Source organism: Anser brachyrhynchus, assembly GCF_964034855.1.
Source record: "Anser brachyrhynchus genome assembly, chromosome: 3".
Taxonomy (NCBI): Eukaryota; Metazoa; Chordata; class Aves; order Anseriformes; family Anatidae; genus Anser; species Anser brachyrhynchus.
The window spans coordinates 17,228,865-17,247,559 of NC_137696.1; the positions used below are offsets into that span (position 1 = coordinate 17,228,865).

At 45.0% G+C, this 18,695-nt stretch overlaps 3 protein-coding genes across 5 annotated transcripts in view; 2 read left to right on the top strand and 1 right to left on the bottom strand.

Moving 5' to 3' along the window:
• Nucleotides 1-1,963, top strand: part of SOS1 (SOS Ras/Rac guanine nucleotide exchange factor 1) — a 49,590-nt gene extending 47,627 nt beyond the window's left edge. For both annotated transcript variants that reach the window (XM_080584581.1, XM_080584582.1), the window contains one exon: nucleotides 370-1,963. In XM_080584581.1, the coding sequence (XP_080440707.1) occupies nucleotides 370-864 (495 nt within the window). In that variant the 3' untranslated portion in view covers nucleotides 865-1,963. The remainder of the gene's footprint in view (nucleotides 1-369) is intronic.
• Nucleotides 1-18,695, top strand: part of DHX57 (DExH-box helicase 57) — a 68,931-nt gene that overhangs the window by 13,817 nt on the left and 36,419 nt on the right. The gene's annotated exons all lie outside the window — the stretch shown is intronic.
• Nucleotides 1,254-18,695, bottom strand: part of ARHGEF33 (Rho guanine nucleotide exchange factor 33) — a 34,168-nt gene continuing 16,726 nt past the window's right edge. The window contains exons 9-16 of the mRNA XM_080584590.1: nucleotides 18,151-18,280; nucleotides 17,459-17,591; nucleotides 16,502-16,585; nucleotides 15,604-15,687; nucleotides 14,830-14,978; nucleotides 13,777-13,962; nucleotides 12,114-12,867; nucleotides 1,254-10,332 (exon numbers count right to left, since the gene is read on the bottom strand). Of these exons, the coding sequence (XP_080440716.1) occupies nucleotides 10,195-10,332; nucleotides 12,114-12,867; nucleotides 13,777-13,962; nucleotides 14,830-14,978; nucleotides 15,604-15,687; nucleotides 16,502-16,585; nucleotides 17,459-17,591; nucleotides 18,151-18,280 (1,658 nt within the window). The 3' untranslated portion in view covers nucleotides 1,254-10,194. The remainder of the gene's footprint in view (nucleotides 10,333-12,113; nucleotides 12,868-13,776; nucleotides 13,963-14,829; nucleotides 14,979-15,603; nucleotides 15,688-16,501; nucleotides 16,586-17,458; nucleotides 17,592-18,150; nucleotides 18,281-18,695) is intronic.

Here is an 18,695-nt window from a genome sequence, read left to right on the forward strand (position 1 = left end):
CGGAACCAGCATGGAAACTATTTCTCTGATCATTCTTTGGCTTGCCTTTTTCCCCTCTCAGTGCATCTTTCTTCCCTGCATCCCTTGCTGTTAAGTCATGTATTGATACACCCGTGCTCTCCCCTCCTGCACATCTGGTCCATTTGTCTTTTCTGTCTGTATCACGCTGAGAAACATGTTTGTTTCAGGCACCGCCACTCCCTTTTGCTTCCTTACTCCTCATCTTCATAGTGCACTTGCTTATTGTGTCTTTTGCTTAACCGGATAGAGCAATCTGCAGGGCAGGAGCTCTGCTCCCATTTCACAGCAGGGTCTTGTTTTTTGCTACCACTCTAAAGTTTTATTGAATGAAATGTTTGCGTACCTCAGATTACTTCTGCGCACCTGGACAGCCCACCAGCAATCCCTCCTAGGCAACCAACCTCTAAAGTGTATTCACCAAGGTACTCAGTGCCTGACCGGACCTGCATCTCTGACCCCCCTGAAAGCCCTCCTGTGTTACCACCACGAGAACCTGTGCGAACTCCAGATGTTTTCTCTAGCTCACCACTACACCTCCAACCTCCACCACTGGGGAGAAAAAGCGAACTTGGTAACACCTTTTTCCCAAACAGTCCCTCTCCGTTTACTCCCCCTCCCCCTCAGACACCTTCCCCACATGTAGTGCGGAGGCATCTTCCATCACCGCCTTTGATACAACAAGATGTGGACCTCCATTCTGTTGCTGGACCACCTGTTCCTCCACGACAAAGCACTTCTCAACATATCCCAAAGCTTCCTCCAAAAACTTACAAAAGGGAGCACACACACCCATCGATGCATCGAGACGGACCGCCCTTGCTGGAGAATGCCCACTCCTCCTGAACTGTCCCCTGCGCTGGGAGTCACATTTTCCTGGTGCTACGTCTGTTGCTGGCAATGGATGCACTGAACCTGGTGGTGCCAAGGAGTTGGGATGTGTATGCCAAACACTAAAAACTCTCCAATGGATTGGAAATGCAGTGTACAGAAATGGAATTGCAAAAATGGACATTCTAGTGAAAAACCGGTTAACTTGCTATTCTTCTTTTAGTATGCAGGACATTGTTCTAAGATAATTGGACAACTGATTGTACCAGAAAACAGACTTGAGGGACTTCTTTGGCCAATGAGCAGAGACTGTGTTTGTGTAATGATCTATAATGCCCAGTACAGGAAGGAAAACAGTCTTGTATCCATCAGTTCCATACAGTGGCACAGTTTTTGGAATGAAAACATTATGCACTTTTTTTAAATCTCAAACAGGGAACTTTATATCCTTCTTAATTTTCCTTTGCTTTACTCCCTGCTTTAAAATACTTTCCTAAAATTATGAGAAGGACTGTGAGGAAGATCTGTGGTACCTAACCGAGTTAGAATTAAGGCATAGCACTGTATTGCGGTCCTGTTTACAAGTTGTTACAATGAGTAGTAGGGGGTACCTAGGCTTCACCAAAGAGGTACTTTATTATTATTTTCTGAAATATTATGGTGCCAGTTCAAAAATAAATTTTTGCCAGGAAGCATAATGTCTGATTATTGCTTTCTTTAGATAGAGCAGATGAAAGTCTTACATCATTGAAACAACAGCAAATTTTTAAAAAAAGGCAGCACTATCATCTGAAGTAAATATACTACTACATTTAGAAGACTGTTAATCTCTGCTAGGTTATGTCATGTTCTTTTTAAGGTTTACTGATAATCCATTTCATGGCTAGTAGCTATTCTTTTTCAGTTATGCCATGAAAAGAGTCACTTGTGAAAAGGAGCACTCACTGGCCAACTTCCATAGCTATTGTCATGTTTTACTAACAATAGATTAATCAGCATACATAGAATTGCCTTGCAGTTGCATAAATCATGTGTATATAGTGAATGTTGCATAAATATACTTGCAGATTGTTTTTAATTTAATTGAAATAAAGATACAGATATGTTTGGCTGACATACGTTAAATTATTACACGGACAAATGTACAACTCAGCTTTTCAGGTAAGCACTGAAGGGTATAAAGCACACGTTGCGGTACATATTTTTCCTAGTTCAGTCGATGTACTTGAGTTGTAAGAGTCTAAATAGAAGTCAGTTTTGGCATGTGTATCAAAGTAATAATTTAGTAATATTTGAGAAGCTAGCTTACTCCCAAAGTGAACTATTACACATTACAAAATTTCCTCAGACCTCTTATATTCCACTTGCTAGGGAAATTCAAACTTATATTAATCTTTACAGAAGCTTTCTGTGTCTGAAATACACATGACAGAACATGTACTGGCATAAGTATCATGACATGGATTATCCATAAACCTATGTACTGTTCAATTCTAGACAATACTGACAGTAATGCATGCCAGTTCTTGAAGAAAAGAAGCTCTATAATCTCCACTACGGTATGTTTGTGAAGTGTGAAGTATCTCATCTACAGTTAATGTGGCTCATGGGTCAAAGTAAAATTCTATCACATTTCTTCTTTGGAAGCAGGATGCATCTTAAAAAACTGTGTCATTAGGGATGGTGTTGTAGAATGATGATAGAAATTACCTTTTTAATGCTTTCTGCAATGCCATTGAGCAATGCACCTTGATCCTTTTGTGTGGTCTTTACATTTCAGAAAGTGTTCTGATTCCGTCAACAAAAACAGCAGTTTTCATCATGGTCAAATGTTGAAATGTGTCAGTTGTGTTCTTTCTTTGATGTCTTTAACGACTTTGCTTTGGAATATTTTTCTGGTCAAAGAAGAAAAAAATGAAGATCTCTAAACCTTGGCTTCAGAGGAGAATGTTCTTAAATGGGATCTTGGTAAAAACCCTCAAGCTATAGGAGGTGTGATTTAGGTTATTGGTTCTTCAGATGTAAGCAACATGAATGTTGAAAATGTTGTTAATGTTGGAAATGTCATATAAATTATTGGCTCATCCATGGATTACCAGGGAAAATTCTTTAAAGTTAGACTTTCTGATCTGTATCTCTCCCTCTTGATAAATTTGTAGTCAAGACAGACCAAGCAAAAGGAATGATCAGTTGGTGAAGTCCTCCACTAGAAGAGGAGGATCTCACATTGATCCTGTTAATCAGCACGTTTCTTGAATGTCAATAGGCCTCTCTTTTCCTCTGTGAAATGGGCAGAATGCTGTCTTGCATCTCTGTGCTTGAGGATAAAATTCCTTTATTGGTGGGATACCTGGACAACAGGTGATAATGGCCAATGTGCAAGAACCTAGCTTAAATGTGCTTTGGAGCCCAGCAGAACAGGTCAGTCATACAGTGCATAAATCATGGTGTCGACTCAGCTGCAAACAAGAAAGAATGAGAAAAAAACTGTTGCATTTAGGACAGGAGATTTGAGTACAACTTCTAAGCCCCTGGTTTGTCTCATGACAGTTTCATTTGCATTAATGATTATTTAATCTACAATGACTTTTTATTTGGACCATGTTTGCATTAGCGACAATACTTTCACATGGAAAACGAAATAATTTTTACAATGCTGTCTGGCTCCTGGGTAAATGACATTGGATGTTCTGGTGTGGCCTGGGATGATGAGGTGGCCTCCTGGACAAAGAAACATGCTTGCGTGGAGGCTAGCAGCCGGCTTGGGTGAGTTGCTGTATATCTCTAGAGTGCCTGATATGTGGCTCTAAGTCAGCCAAAACAACAGCAAAATGTGTCAGCACAGTAGGAGAATGAAGTGCTTGAACAGTTACAGAGGTCAGCAAAACTTTATAGGTGTGGTACTTAACGATTTGTCACCTCAAGGTTTCTACTTCATATGTAGTCTAGAGCAGCAGCATCTAGGTTTGTTCATTTTCTTCCAGAGAGAATGCCATGGTTGTGTGTTAGCCCAGAGAAGCTCTCTGAGACTTTGGAAGTGCCAGTATTGCAAGCTCGGTGTGTTTACTTCCATTTGGTGTGCCGTATGGGAAGTCAACTCTCTGCTGCCTGGTGACCCAAGCTACCTGTACCTGTCGTGACATTCAGCACCTCAGGCAAAGGTTTTCTGTAACTGTCTGCTAGCAGAGAATGTTGTCCTACTTACGGATCCGTACCATGGAAGTGTTTGAGTGCTACCTTCTCAAGAAACCATCTCTAACCTGTTTCTCTAATATACCCCTCTTAAATCAGGGAGGGAGAGGTCTGCCTCAGAAAGAATAAATATATGCTAGTGCATTGGATTTAAGTACTTCAGGGTTTAGACTGACAATTGCTGGATGTTTAATTATTTTTTAATATATATCTGAAATCAGGCTTTCTGTTCAGCTGGGTTTTGATTCAAATGCAGTGGTGTCACTGGAGTTACCACTACTGAGGTCAGTAGATTATTGTACTTCTGGGAGAGGGTTTTGTTATATACATGGAAGCTTTTTTCAACCTGAAGATATGCTTGCACAAATTTGCATCTCAGCAGTCTGTGTCGAGAAGCCAGCGTGTTATAATTAACGTCAGTTCACTTCTTTGTGGCTATTGTCCAGTTGCTAGTATGGCATTTTACTAAGGCAGTGTCTGTTACTGGTATTTTTAGTATTACTGCAATTTAAGCTCAACTAGAAAAAAACCCGCATTCGTGAATATTTCTGTTACAAAATTACAAGAAAGTTAAAACATTTCTTAATGTTTTGCTGCCATGAGCAGTGCATTTAGCTGCAGGATATAAAAATCCTTCCTTGACTTTCTCCTGGATGCTAATGTCTTTCCAGACAGCAAGTAGGAGCTTAGTCAAAAAGGCTGTTCTAAGATGATATTAAAAAGTTTGAAAAGTCTTATAGGTGCCCCCTGGTGTGAAATACCCTTCTTAGTTGTTGAGTTATAGCTTTAAAACGCAGGTGATGCGTGGGCTGGAACCTTTTAAGCTCATATTCGTTAAGGAGAGAAGTATGTGGCCCAATATAGTTGTGAAGCCAAAACTGCTTTTAACTTAGTTTGTAAATTCCATGCCTTTTTCCTTTAAAACTAAAACAACACCTTTAAGTGCATTTTTCTGTCAACTGTGAGTGAATTTCCCCTTTGCCTTTAAGAAAAAACAGTGAATTGAGTTGTCAACTGCTGCAGCATTATAGGGCAAACAAAGGAAAGAGAAAGTCACTTTTGACTTCCTGGCACGCAAATGTGAAATCATGTAGCAGATGATTGAAAAGTTGGAAAGGGGGAAAAATGTCCCAGATGCATGATAACTTCAGTAGCTGCCAAATGTGCCTTTTATGAAAAGAACATCTGTAATATTTACAAGGTTAGAGGAAGGTAGATGATCGGGGTGCATGTTATCGGCATTGTTTTGGACACATTCATTCAAGTTACGGTGGAATGAGCCTTTTTTTGGTTGTGAGAAGAACTAATTTTAGGTTCCGACAAGTCTGTTCAAGTATACATGTACTTTTGCCTTTGTTTAATGGCACAGTTACTTGCCAAAATGACTAAATGCTAAAAGCTGTGTCAGTCCAGAAAAAGAGAAGTAGTAAACTTCCTTTGGCACATCTGATGACCTGTGTACCTGTCTGTCTGTAGGATGACCTTTTTATGCTGTGTCTGCAGTGGTATTCAGAATGCATTTAAGCGAAAATTTCATAGTGGTTGTTACGTTTTGGCATTAAAAGATATGTTCTAAAAATAATAATAAAAAAGCCTTACGTATCCCAGAAGTGTACACTGAATATTTAAGATATGCTGAAAGTCTTGGTAGTCTGAGACTGGCTGCCTTAAGCTTAATACCGTGTATTTTGACATTAAGGACACCTGTGAATCTGCTAGAAATGTAGGTTTTGTTTAGGGTAGTAAAATGCTAACATACAGCATCCTCTGCTCAGAAGGTACTCTGGATGGAGTAGAAAGCAAGGTGTGTGTGCAGTATGGGTCACAACATGGCTTCCTGATAATGACAGCATCTTCTAGTTGTGTTCTCTGCCATAGGATTATTTTCTGTAGGTGTAACTCCTGCTCTGCAGCTTTCTGTTACAACTTACTGCATCGCAGGATCTGCAGTCAGTGAGTAAATGTTGTTGCTTCAGTTTTGCTGAGTGACTTTTTTAGCTAGTTGGTTTCATCTAAGAGCCTGTGTCTTGTCTCCTTGTTGAATAAGATCATACTAAATAAAGGGATGGTATGTTTAATAGCTTGTATCTGGCAACGTACAAAACATGCTTTCAAAGAGCGGAGTCAGTAAATGAAAACCACTTGCAAGTAGAAACTGCTTTATATTCATGGCAGCTTCCTCCATCTAATCCACCTTCCAACCCCCTCCAAACCCTAACAGCGGCCAAAGACGGTGCTACAAATGCCCCAGCTCCTCTCCTGTTCAGGCATGAGCAAAGGGCCCAAAATACCTTGTGTGGTGTCTGGAAAAAAGAACTGGATTCCTTGGAACATCTTGCAGTGTTCCTGCCTTTACCAAGGAATATTTGCATAACCTGTACTGAGGTGAAAGTACTTGAAGAACATGTAGAGGAAGCCGTGATACATTGCAACTCTGGGAAAGAAAGTAGGAGAAAGTGCCCAAGTTGTTATAAACTTAGCCTCAGTTATGTTGTCTCAGAGGAATGTAGTGGTGAGAGGATAAACTTGGGCTAGCTCTGACAGTCAAAGTTAATCACAATTAATCGCAATCTGGGGAGAATTTAAGGTGGCTGCCTTAAGCAGGGAGTAAAGCTGTGGAGAGGTGATCTAGGACAGTCACAGCCACGATGAGAGCATGTCTGCTCGGGGGCTGTCTCAGGCGTTGGCTGTTCCCAGCAGCTGGTAGGCATGTTCTGCATCCACGTGTTTGAAGGGGAATTGATGAAGAAACACCCCAGCAGGTGTGCACAGGAGTCAAACTGTATTTCTGCTGTTGATGTCAAGCTCAGCTGGTGTATTCTTATCTTTGAGACTGCTGTCCCAAGGGATGCAAGGCTGCAGGGAGCAGTAGTAGGGATGTTACTCATGCTTGCAGGTGCTATGTGACACGGGAAGGCAAAAGCACCAGGGCTGAGGTTGCCCCCCTTGATTAAAGAGGGAATCATTAAAAATTATTCTTGATTGAATTGATACGTGACATATTTGTTATTCATACAGGAATGCACTAAGATCTCTTGCAGAGTTGGATAGTTGAGATTACAGTGTTGGGTATGTCAGTGGATTAGGCTTGTGGGTTTTTTTGTGAAGGCTTACGTCTGTAGCAGTGGCAGCAGGAGGAGATGGAGAGTGGCACTGAAGAAATGTCCCACTGAGCTGCACCAGCAGCAGGAGCAGATCTTGACCAGAAGTCTAGAGAGAGCAAGAACTTTTTAGCTGAGTTCTGGTTTGGAGCCTAGAAATAAGGTGTGTGGAAACAGTCTTCTTACGTGAGTCTGTGTGCTCAGGGGAACAGGGTTTTGTCAATGATGTCGCCTCCAAAAGGGCCTTAGGAAACACATTCCTTCTTTTAATGCATGCAGTCTTATGTCTGATTCAGTGTAAAAGAGACAGCAGCATTATTTAAAAGCAACATTTATTTGGCACAGGAAGAAAAATATTCCAGGGTACATACACATACTAAAGGTGAAGTTGGGTCAGATCCTGCAAGAGGCTGTGTTTCTGTTGTGGTGCTGAGCAGTTTTCATTTGTTTTATTTACATTTTGCAAGTTCTGAGCAGGTACAAGGAAATACTCAGGATATCTCAAATGATAAATATAGGCCTGGAAGTAAGAACTCATACAGGATCAGAGAGAAATAATAACCATCAGTTCTGACCATGCCTTAAATCACTAAAACAGAAGCTAAAATCCATGTGCATTTTACAAGCAAAGGTCTGCCACTCTAGAAGGATTTCCTCACCCAGGAGATGTTAGCACGTAGCTTTTTCTTGTTGTGCTGTTTCTACCCTGGCATCTGTCTGGCAAGTGTGAGGAGCAAGTTTGTTCTGTGAAGGACAGAGATCTTGTTATGTATGATACCCGAAGACACAAGACTCAGAGCCCTTGACAGCATCAGTGCATTACAGTGGACTAAAATTCAAAATCCAAATAATATAATTCTCAGCAAGTAAATTCAGCATGACAGGATAGGGATGATGTGGGGAAGGAAACTCACCCATATTGATAAAACTCTGGGTCCATGGACAAACAAGTAGGTCTGCCCATGGCTGATTTCTCTGCAGAACAAGCAGGCTTTGCTAATGGCTCAGTTACAAATACTTGACTCTTACTATGTATTTCTTTCTGGGCTATGCACTGTCTGACTGAGAGCTGTGAAGTTCTAGGGGTGTGTTGGTGATGCAGTGGCTGTTCAGTGTGGAGCAGCTCTGGTTGGGAAGGGCCAGAGAATTTGTAATTTAATGAGAATGTGAGGAATGGAGAGATGGAATTCTTTCTGTCATTAAAAACTATAAATAATAAATCTTCCCAGAATAGTTTCCAAAAGATGCAAAACAAAGAAAGAAAGGATATATTCCCCCGCCCTCACCTCAAAAGGAGGAGAGGTGGATTTTTGGCAGCTATTTTGGGTCTAGTAAAATCCATGGGGCAGGCATCATCTGTGACATTTTCATCTCTGAAGTTTTAGTTTGGTCGCTTTCTTGAAATGTTGGAAAAACTTTGACTGTGATAAATAACGGGTTTTGTTTGTTTTAGGTGTGAATAACCCTTTTCCTACCCACCCCTTCCTCCCCAACAGAGGAGGAAAAGCAGATGGCACATGCTTTCATTTGGCACTATGGGAGAGCTGTAGGCCCTGGGTCTGCCTCAGGGGGTGGGCCGCTGCGGCAAGGACACCTCTTCCCTGCCCTCCCTGTACCATCGCCGCTGCCTGGAGAGCCATACAGCACGGTGGGTGCTCTTCTCGGCACCAGATTCAGTCACCCTGAGGTGGTGTTAGTCCCAAGCCCCTAATCTCACAGCCTTGCACCCCTACTCCCCAGAGGCCCCATGCAGATAGTTCACAATCTTTTCAGGTGAAACTGTCCTTTACGATAGACCAGTGTCACAACCCTGCCAAAAGAGGGTGGTAAAACCACGTTTCCTCTTCAAACTGCCCTCCTCATGTCCCAACTTAAGCTAATGTCACAGTCCTGTACCAACGAGCTGTTGGGGTGTGGCATGGATAATGCACCAGAGGGCTTTGTTTTTCTCCATATCGTCTAAAAAGACAAAATCTGTAGTTTTCTACAAAGAACGGTGCTGCCAAGGGTTTGTCATGTTGAGATGTGGGGAGGGCATGTGTACCACTTTGTGGGGAGAAGCGTATCCTTGTGCGTGAAGGAATGCTCTAACTTTGAACTTGGGGCACCATTGGCTTTCCTGCCCTAATGCCTCAATTGTTTATAGAAGAACTACTCCACAGCAGGGTGCTTCATGTGCTTGGGCTTGTAAGGTGGTGCCAGGTCAAAAGAGAGTTAGCAAAGAGTATTTAAGATGTATTGCATATGGGGAGCTGGCTGACTGCTGCAGTGTCAGCATCAATCCACCATAGGTGTAGAATGGAGGAGAGTCTTTGTCTCTTGTGGCAGGCCCTGGTCATCGGTCTCCAGCAAGAGTGGAGATTCATACAGGAGGAGGCAATTCAAAAACAACGGTGCATTGATTAAAAGGTGGAGGAGGATTTCAGGGAGTGATGCAAGTCCAAAAAAAAAGGGGTGATGCTGATGAAGCAGTACAAAGCCCAGGTGCTTCAGCTGTTGCTTGTTAGTCCTTCTCAAACCAACTGGGTAGCGTGAGCTGGCCTCCTGGAAGACATCTTTGATGGTGGTTTTTCTTTGGAAAGCGGAGGAAAGAGGGGAATTTCAGACTTCAGGCCAGGATGCCAAGGCTGCAAAGGCAATCCCTTTGTTGCGGGTGAGCCCAAATTAGGCCTGGCTTGTATTTGGAAGAGCGAAGATGTGTGGCAAATCAAGCAGTGTTGAGGGATGAGGGGGAGGAGAAGATAATGGGATTTGGCTCAAGCTTTCCAAAACTGAGGAAAGTTAAGTCAGGCAGGGGTAAAAGCTAGCAAGTTCCTGTGCTTTCTGGACCTGCTGCCTGAGCTCTGCTCCAACCCATAGCCTGGCCCTCCCCTGTGCTAGGAAGAGCAGAACGCGTTTGTGAGGCAGTTGTGACAGTCTCCTCTCCCCCACCCCTCCGCCTACTGTGTTAGTCGGGGGACATCTCGGGGCCTCGCTGTCTGTCTCCACCCTCAGGGACCTGGGGAAGCACTGCTGCGCTTAGGCTGTGGCCTGCATGTTTTTTTGGGGCTGCTTATTTCTTTTTGAAGAGCTTGCGGAAGGAGCTCCGGAAACCCCCCTTGGGCTCGTGCCGCGGGTTGTGGTCGCTGAAGGATGTTTGCTCATTGTCATCCTTCTGGCAGAACCTGGTGTTGTCTTCTGCATGGAGCTCCTAAAAGGGAAAAGACAATTTAACCAGTGTTTGCAACCTCACATCCTTGTCCCCTTTTCTTTCTCTCTCTCTGTGCTAGGAGGGGCCTGGTGGGTGAGGAGGTGCTGGCAGGGCTGGGAGACAACACACCGCTCGGGCCTCAGCGGTACCTCTGCAGAGAGCTTGTTGCTGGCTCTGTGAAGGTGAGGCATTGGCAGAGTTGTGGAGAAAGAAACGCTGTTAAAGGGAACTGGAGCCGCCTTTGTTAAGATTTTCAGTTAGGGGGTCTTACTGGCCCCTTTTTATTGCCAACAAGGGAGCGAGCCAGCGTGGAGAGTTGAAGGAGCAGCTCCTTCCCACCCCCTCCTTGCTTGTGAGCTCTCTTTACCCTAGGACAGGGAGGCTTCCTGAGCTGCTGTGGTGGGAGAGGTGCTTCTGTTGGCTCTGTTGCTCCCTGATTGTGTATCTGTGGGGCAGGGAGCTTTGGTAGCACACATACTTTGTGGTAAATGTGCCACTAAAAGATCTCTTCCACTTGCAGGAGAGTGCTGAGTTCCCCTCAGAATGGCTCCAGGGACAAGCCTCTTTTTCTCCAGTTCTGCCCACAACTACTACAGCGGTCTCTATTGCTCTGTGAGGGAGAGCATGGCCTGCAGTTTTGGACTAGCTCCCCACCTACACCCTGCTGTGGGCTGTAGCTCTGTGCAGGTGACTGCCAGACAGCTCACAGGCTCTTGTTTCTGGATGGGCTCTGTCCCTATGCCTCTTCTCTCTCTGCCTCATCTCCCCTGTTTCACCACCTTCTTCACTCACTTGGGCTTATTCACTCACTTTTTCTCTCTTCTGAGGTTTTCCTGATGCCTTTTCAGTCAGGCTTAGAGCTTTCCTCCCATCCTCATCTGCATTTACAGCCTCACCTGCAGCTTGCCTCCTTTCATCAGGAGGGTGTTTCTCCAGGCGGCACTGAAGAAGCTAGCTAAGCTCTTCACAGCACCCTTGGCCTCTTCCCAAGGAAGCGTGGAGGGTGTAGGGCCTGGATATTCATTAAGGGCCTTCTCCCCTGTCTGTGGCAGCCCAAAGCTGATGCTGAGCAGGCACTGCAAACTAGAGAGACATTGTTACTGCAAGATCTAGCATCCCTGAAAGACCGGAGTGCTGCCTGCCATGCCAGTGGTTGTCTGAGGGAGGGGGACACTGTTGCTGGGCTCTGTCCTTTTTTCCACAGACTTTAGCATGACTCCATGATCCACGCAACAAACACAGGTGAAACAAAACCCATGGACCAGATCCTTGTTAGTGTAAATGGGCTGAGTTCAGCAGAGCCAGCTGAGAATCTGATGCTAAATCCCTTGGTTTTCTTAACTCAGCACCTCCTCATAGCAGGTAAAAAGGTACCTTTTTAACTGGGTGCCACCCTATAGCACTCATTTCAAATGGGTTTGCTCACACTTAATGACCCTGATCAGGTAGAACTTTTGCTCGTGGGGGAAGCTCAGTGACAGCTAGAGATGCTTGAGAGGCTAGCTCATCCCAAGGGTGCTCTATCTGTCACTCAGCCAGCTGTGTGCCTCATGCCCGTGTTTGGCCCTGGGGTAGTTGTGTGTGAAAAGGAGCTGTCCTGTGTCTTGTTCCCTCCCTTGGGCATGTACATGCAGATGAGGGCTTTGAATGTGTGGATTTGGAAGCTAGTTTGGCAAGTTCTGCCCTAACTGTATCTGAGATCTTTCTCCTGCTGCTGTTGCTGCTTCTGCACCACCAAGTGCCTTTTTTTTTTTTTTCTCCTCCTATTTAATCCTCCTTACTTCCAAAAAGCTCTGTTTTTCACCCGCTCCTCTCTGTGGGGGGAAGTAGCTCCTTTGGGAGCTTCGGGATGAGGCTGAGATCATGTGAGGCTGGACATTCCTCTCCTGCTTCTGCTGCAGCCGGCTCCCACTGCTGCTCCGTGTGCTGTAGAGTCTGGAGCTCACACCCTCGGCGCTCCTCGGCAGCTCCTTCAGAGACCTGCTCAGCTGCTTGCCTTTGCTGTGGAACATCTCGCGCTTGTAAGTACTGCTGCTGACGGGGGTACAGCTCTTAGGCAACGGCTGTAAGGCATGATCTGTCCTCTCTGGTTCTGACGTGAAGTTAACAGGCCTAAGGAAACAAATGTCTAAGCTGGACTCGGAGGAGGCTGGGGAGCAATTCTCAAAGAGAGCGAGGTTTTGGAAGGCATCATCTTCATAGGGGCCTGGGAGGGTGAACACCTCTCCAGGGTAGTCAAACTCTTCGTAGCTTGGTGCAAAGTTCCTTGCATCCTGCAGCAGCTCCACAGAGGTCCTGATGGCTCTCTCCGTGTTTCCCACAGCGTCGGCAGGTGGTGCTTCATACTCCATTTCAGGGATGGATTGTAAGGGAGCTGTCAGAGCCTTGAGTTCTTGCTCCGTGAGCTGAGAGGATGCAAGGATATTCTCTGGCCTCTCATGTTTTCTACTCTCCATTTCCCAGTCAGGGGGCTTTACAGCCTGGATGTTCTCCATGACAGTTGGCTGGGGTTTCTTCATCTGGGGCATCAAATGCCTTAAAAATAAGAAACAAACAAACGCACATACACACACACAAAACAAAAGGAAGTGGAATACTGAAGGATGACAGAGACATCCCCCTTCTGCCCCACCCTGTTCTCTTGGTTTTATAACCCCAAAGTGTTTTCATGTCTTGGAGGAGAGTAACACAGTTCCCGCTGATATAAATAAATAAATGCTTGGCTGGGTTAGCAGGATCAAACTTGCGGGGACAGGACTGCTTGTCCAGTAGGTTTGGCTGACTCTTGTACTCTACACCACAACATGGACAGAAACAGAGAGGAGAAGCCATCTGCTGCTTGTCTCTCCTGTTCAACTCTGTTCTGGATTTTTCACTTTCCTTTCGCTTTTTTCTGTAATGTAGGGACTGTGTCTTATTTTCCTGTGATCTGATTTTCATTTCAAGTGGTTGAGATTCTCTCAGGGTGACCCTGTCCCCAGGAGTTTTCAGGAGTACTTGGAAAGCTCCTGCCCTCCATGTGTTCAGGTAAGCCAGCAAAGAGTATTGTGTCAGCGGATGCGGACCCTGTCCAGGGCTGTGTTACGAGCTACATGGCCAGCGGAGTCAGGGGAGCTGTTTTTTCCCCACCTCTGCTCAGTGCTGATGAGATCCCACCCAGACCCAGATTGGGTCCCCAGTTTGAGATGAATGTGGGGAAACTGGGGAGGTGCCAGCTGAGGCTACCAAGGCAGTAGCCTGGAGTGACTGAGAGGGGAGGAAGATTGGTTTGGGTAGTCTGGTGAAAAGGAAGCTAAGGTTTCATCTAATAATGCTACCAGTTGAGGGACGCTCCAAGATGGAGCCGAACTCTTGTTAGTGTCGAATAATATAAGAAAGCAGAACAGCCACAAAATGCTGTTAAAAGGCTACTTTAAAAGCCGCCTGCTAGGATAATGGGCTTACGGGGTTGGCGTGCCAGAGGAAGGTGCTGGTGGGAATGACTGTATTGCCTCTTCAGAGTGGATCCCGCTGTCCCGGATAGAAGTCGCGCTGGGTGTTGGAGAAACCTCTTGGCTTGTACACTGGGAGGTGAGTCCTTTGTACAGCTTCACCAGGGACGACCTGAGGGAGGAGAAATCCATCGTCGTGCTAAGAAATAAGGCAGGGAATGAGCACGAGCATGTAGAATCACAGAAAACAGGGCTGGGAGAGTCCTTAATACTCCCGTGCACTTCTTCCCACCCCAAGGAAAGACCTATTCTACCTAATCTGTCCCAGTCAGCAAGGAATCCTGCTTTCTATCCTATTCTCAATGCCTCTCTTGATAGCAGTCCCTCCCCAGTGATCTGCTCCAGCCCTTTACCACCCTCCACACCGAGAAGCTTCCCTTAATGTCTGATCTTGTGCTACGCCCTCAGTGATTTTGATTTTAGTAAAGTCTCCTGGTTTCAGCAAAGACTTCTGAACCACAACTGGAACCACAACTGGAGAATTTACGTTCAAGGTCTGTACTGCCACATTTCACCTCAAACAGGTTATGGGAGGCATTTGTTTCCCCCACCCCCCTCCATCAGTAAAATAAAGTAACGCTGTTCTTTCCCAGTCTTTGGTTAGCTTGTGCAGGGTTTCAGGCCACACGCATGGTGTTCAGCAGCCCCAAGCTGCTGAAGCAGTTAAGTCCCATTGTATTCTCCCACTGAGGAGTGACTTTGCCATCAGTTTAAGGAATCAAATGCTGTGAAGAAACGTGTGGCTGCTATGTTTACGAAGGATTAAACTGAATTCCCTTTCACTCTTAGAGTTAGGTGGAAGGGTCCGCCCCAAATCTGACCTCAGTTTGAAGAACAAATGCCAATAGTGGGCTTTTTTCAACATTCATATGCATAGGGCTTTGTTTTATTTCAGTAGAGCAATGTGCCCATTGCTCTTGCCTGGGACCTAAACCCCATGTTACCGGGCTGGCCCCACACCTCCCTTTCCCTGGTGCTTGAGAGAATGAGCTGATGTTGTGCTTACTTCTTCAGCTTTTTCCTCTTCTGTATAAGCAGATCTTCGTTGCATTGGAAGAGGAGGCTGTAGTGTGAGATGAAAACCCGGAGGCGCTGCACACACACCAGCAGCAGGTAATAGTCAGGATGCTCTTGCTCCGTGAACTTCAGGACGTTCTGGGGCACAGAGGAGAGCAGATAATTTGGAGGGTGTCCTAACCCTTTCTGGGGAGAATGTGCTATTTGGGACCATAGATTAGCACTCCGGAGTATACATGGCGCTGCCCTGTGCGTTATGGGAGCTTTTCTAGACAGCACCAGTTTCTGAAGGACTTGGACAGGGCCTGCAACCTACTATTCCAGTGCAAATACATGAGTAACTACCATAAATGTAATCATGAGAGGTGTGCGTGACTAACTGGTTGAGTTTAGCATTGGATAAATAATTTTTTTTGCCTTGTCTGAAATATTTTAGTACAATTCAGATTGCCTTCCTGTGAACTGTTTTTAAGCAAGCTTTGCATAGGAATAGTTGTTTACCCCTTGCAGCCTCTAGTCTTCTCAGTCTTTCAGCTAAAAGGCATGTGGCTCACTCAGCAAAGAGGCCAGCTCTGTTACAGGAGTTACAGAGCTCTTGGTTTCCCAGGGGAGAGGTTGGCTCTGTGAGGGCAAGTGGGTGAGCTGGCTTTTCCTTTGAGTTAGCCAGAAGCCCTGTAGCTGTACATGCGTGTGTACCAGCTTTGAGTTAAGTCATGCCTTGTCATAAGAGTTCAACAAGACAGTTTCCATCCTGGGGCCCTACCTGTAGGTGAATGAGGTATTCAGGGATTCGCTGGACTATATGGAAGAACAGAATGTAGAGATCAGATTTGATTTCTTCTTCTACCTGAAATAGAGAAAGCAACTTCAGAGTCTCTCCCACCCATAAAACGTGCCTGCTTCCAAATAATTCTGGTCTTTTATGAGTGCTTTACCGTTAGTAGTCATAACCGTTCAGAGAAGTACACCAGTTGTGTGACAACAGAGTGGTCTTCATCCTTCTAGCAGCGTTAGCAGGGGGTTATCTGTGGGGTACACTCAGCCTGATGCAGTAGGGGTGTATGTTTGAAGTGTGCTAGTCAAATTTCATTGAAACCCCAACTAGATACTGTTGTTCAGAATGAAGTCCCAAATGGAATTGAACAAAGTGAGATTGACTCCTTCAGGTGTCTTGGAAACAAATTCATGTGATTTAGTTATTGGACTTTAAAACTACGTTTTTAATTTCCCTAGTTTAAAACAAGAATCAAGGATGAGACCAGATACCTAAAGCTGAACAGTACAAACAGTACAAGCACTTTAGCACCGAGAGTCTCAGATTTGGTGTCCCTGTTTGGACAGGTCCTCTGTTATTCCAGAGATGTTCTATTTGGCCAGGACAGGTCTGGATAGCATGTGTGTGCTTTCTAGGAGGTTTGATCTGAAATACCACTTCACGTCACAGCAGGAATACAGTTTTGGTTACACACAGTGGTGAACATGTTAAAGTTACTTTTTGTAGGTGCAAACGCCTGTCAGCCACGGCAACATTCAAGAAACTGGTATTCAGTAACAGAACAACTGGCTTGGCAGAAAAGTCTTGTCGTGGGAAGGCCTAACAGGAAGAAAGCCAGGCATGAATGTTGCCATTAACGTGTCTGTGAAGCAGGCAGGAAGTTTACCTCCTTCAGGATGACCACGTGGATCAGAGAGATGCATTCTGGCAGGTCCCTCAGGTAAGCAACATAGTAGTCCAGAAAATTGTTCTTATAAATGAGGAAAGAGCAGAGGGGGGAAAAAGAACAAAGAAACTTAAGAGAAATATTTGGTCATAGAGCCAGCTAGAATGAAAAACTGTTGATAGCCCTCCGATCACTCCTGGGAGCTCATCAGTGCAGAAGAACTGCTAACTGTATAAAGCTTTGAGGGCTCAGGACTTGATTTTAAAAGAATGGCTCAGCTGTTGAGTATAGCATATTAAACTTTGTAGCAGGTGGGAGGGGTAGGGAGTCTGGAGAGGAAGAAATTTTTTCTTGTATGTAAGAGTCTTAAAACTCATAAAGCATCAGATCAGGATTTTACACATCCTTCTAGGAAAGGTCCCATTGCTTGCTGTGGGTTGGGCAGACCTTCACCCTGAAAAGGAGGTGCTGGCCTATGGACAAATGGGCAACATGATACAACAGCTCAGGGGCTGTTTTACTTGGAGCTACAAACCATATAGGATGAGGGTCCTGCCCACCTGCTTGTCAGAAGTGAGCAAAATGTATTGGAGGAGGGGAGCATATGAAAAAATTAGGCTCTTCTCATACCTTCACTGTGAATACAGACATCCAAGCTGTCGAGGCTCATGTGTGGCTCCTGCAACCAGGTCTGTGTTCATGCATTTAATACCAGGCTGTGCTGTGTCCCTGTGGGCCCCCAGGTGGGTCTAGCATGTGGACACCCTGACCAACCAAGAGGGGCTACAGTGTACTGGGACTGCACTCAAAGGGGGCTGGCTGGAAGGGCGTTACCCTAGCCACAGCTTCACAGTCCAGCCCTTCTACTGAAAGGTATCCTGGCTTGCCTGCGGGCCATCATTCTGCTAAAACATCATATATTATTAGCAGAAGAGTTTAGAAAGGTTTGTAACATACCTCATCGTTCGTTAACTTCAGGAAGATGTCTCCTAGGATCCCTTGGCGTGGCCAGCTCAGGACTCGCTCCTGGAGAGCGTGAAGTAAATCGACGTGCTGCTGGACCAGGTACCGCAGGGAGTTGGGGAAGAAACTGAAGGGAGACAATATCAGACCGGTTACGGGGAGCAGAAGCTCAGCCTTAAAGCCTGTACTGCTGAAGTTTGCATTCACAGACGCTCAGCACAGGCTTACTTTACACACAGATATTATTAACTATTTTTGTTGGAGTCCTGATTGCACCAGGAGGCCCTGCTTTGACTGCTATGTACATGCAGGTACCCTCTTCCTAAAGACTATTATTCAGTGTTTTGAAGGTGTCTTAGGCTGACTCTCCCATTTGTTGTGTAGTTGACTGGAGCTGTTTAAAAGCTGTTTAAAATTGCTGAGCTGGGTCAGTCCCACAGATCTTTATCAGCATGTAAATACATGTGTATGTCTGTATATATTGATACCTGATGGCAGCTACTGGCCGGGGGCTTATTATTTAGTCTTTAATCACTGCGGAAACCTCCCACTGCTTCTGATTTTCAACTGGAAAAAAGCTTTAATCGTTTAAAGGTCTGTGTGGATGAAAGAAAAGTGGTAAAGAGGGTGAAGCAGAATAGACTGAAGAACATTCCCCAGAAGAGAGAGCACACTAAATGAAGTACCTTCTCTCTTTGGTGCTCCTTTTCACATCTGGCCCTTGCAATGTGGCCTTGATCTTCAGGATCAGGGAAAGGTTGATGACGTATTTCCTTTCTGACTCCAGCAGCTCCAAAGCGATGTTCTGCCTTTTGGCTTTCAGAAGATAATGGTTAAGTTTGAAAAATGAGGAAATGCTGACCTCAAGGACAGCCTCATGTTAGAGTACATTTTCCCTGGTGAACTGACATTAAGTCATGAAAGCAGAAACTGCTGAAAATTAGGTCAATGTCTTGTCTCCATGTCAGCTTTATCCAAAATACAGAATTCTAGCCTCATGCTACAGTGTGCCCCAGATATGACTGGAGTTGCATTGCTTGCTAAGAAAGCTCCAAAGCAAATGTGTTCTGCCCTGTGAATTACGCTTTTTTCCCTGAACTCTTAGGAAAAATTAAAGCTATCAAAGGCAAAATAACCCACACCAGGGATTCACATCAAGTTTCCCACAGAATGAGAAGTTGTACTTTTCACCCACGTAAGTAGCTGCACTGTCCACAACCCCACTAATACT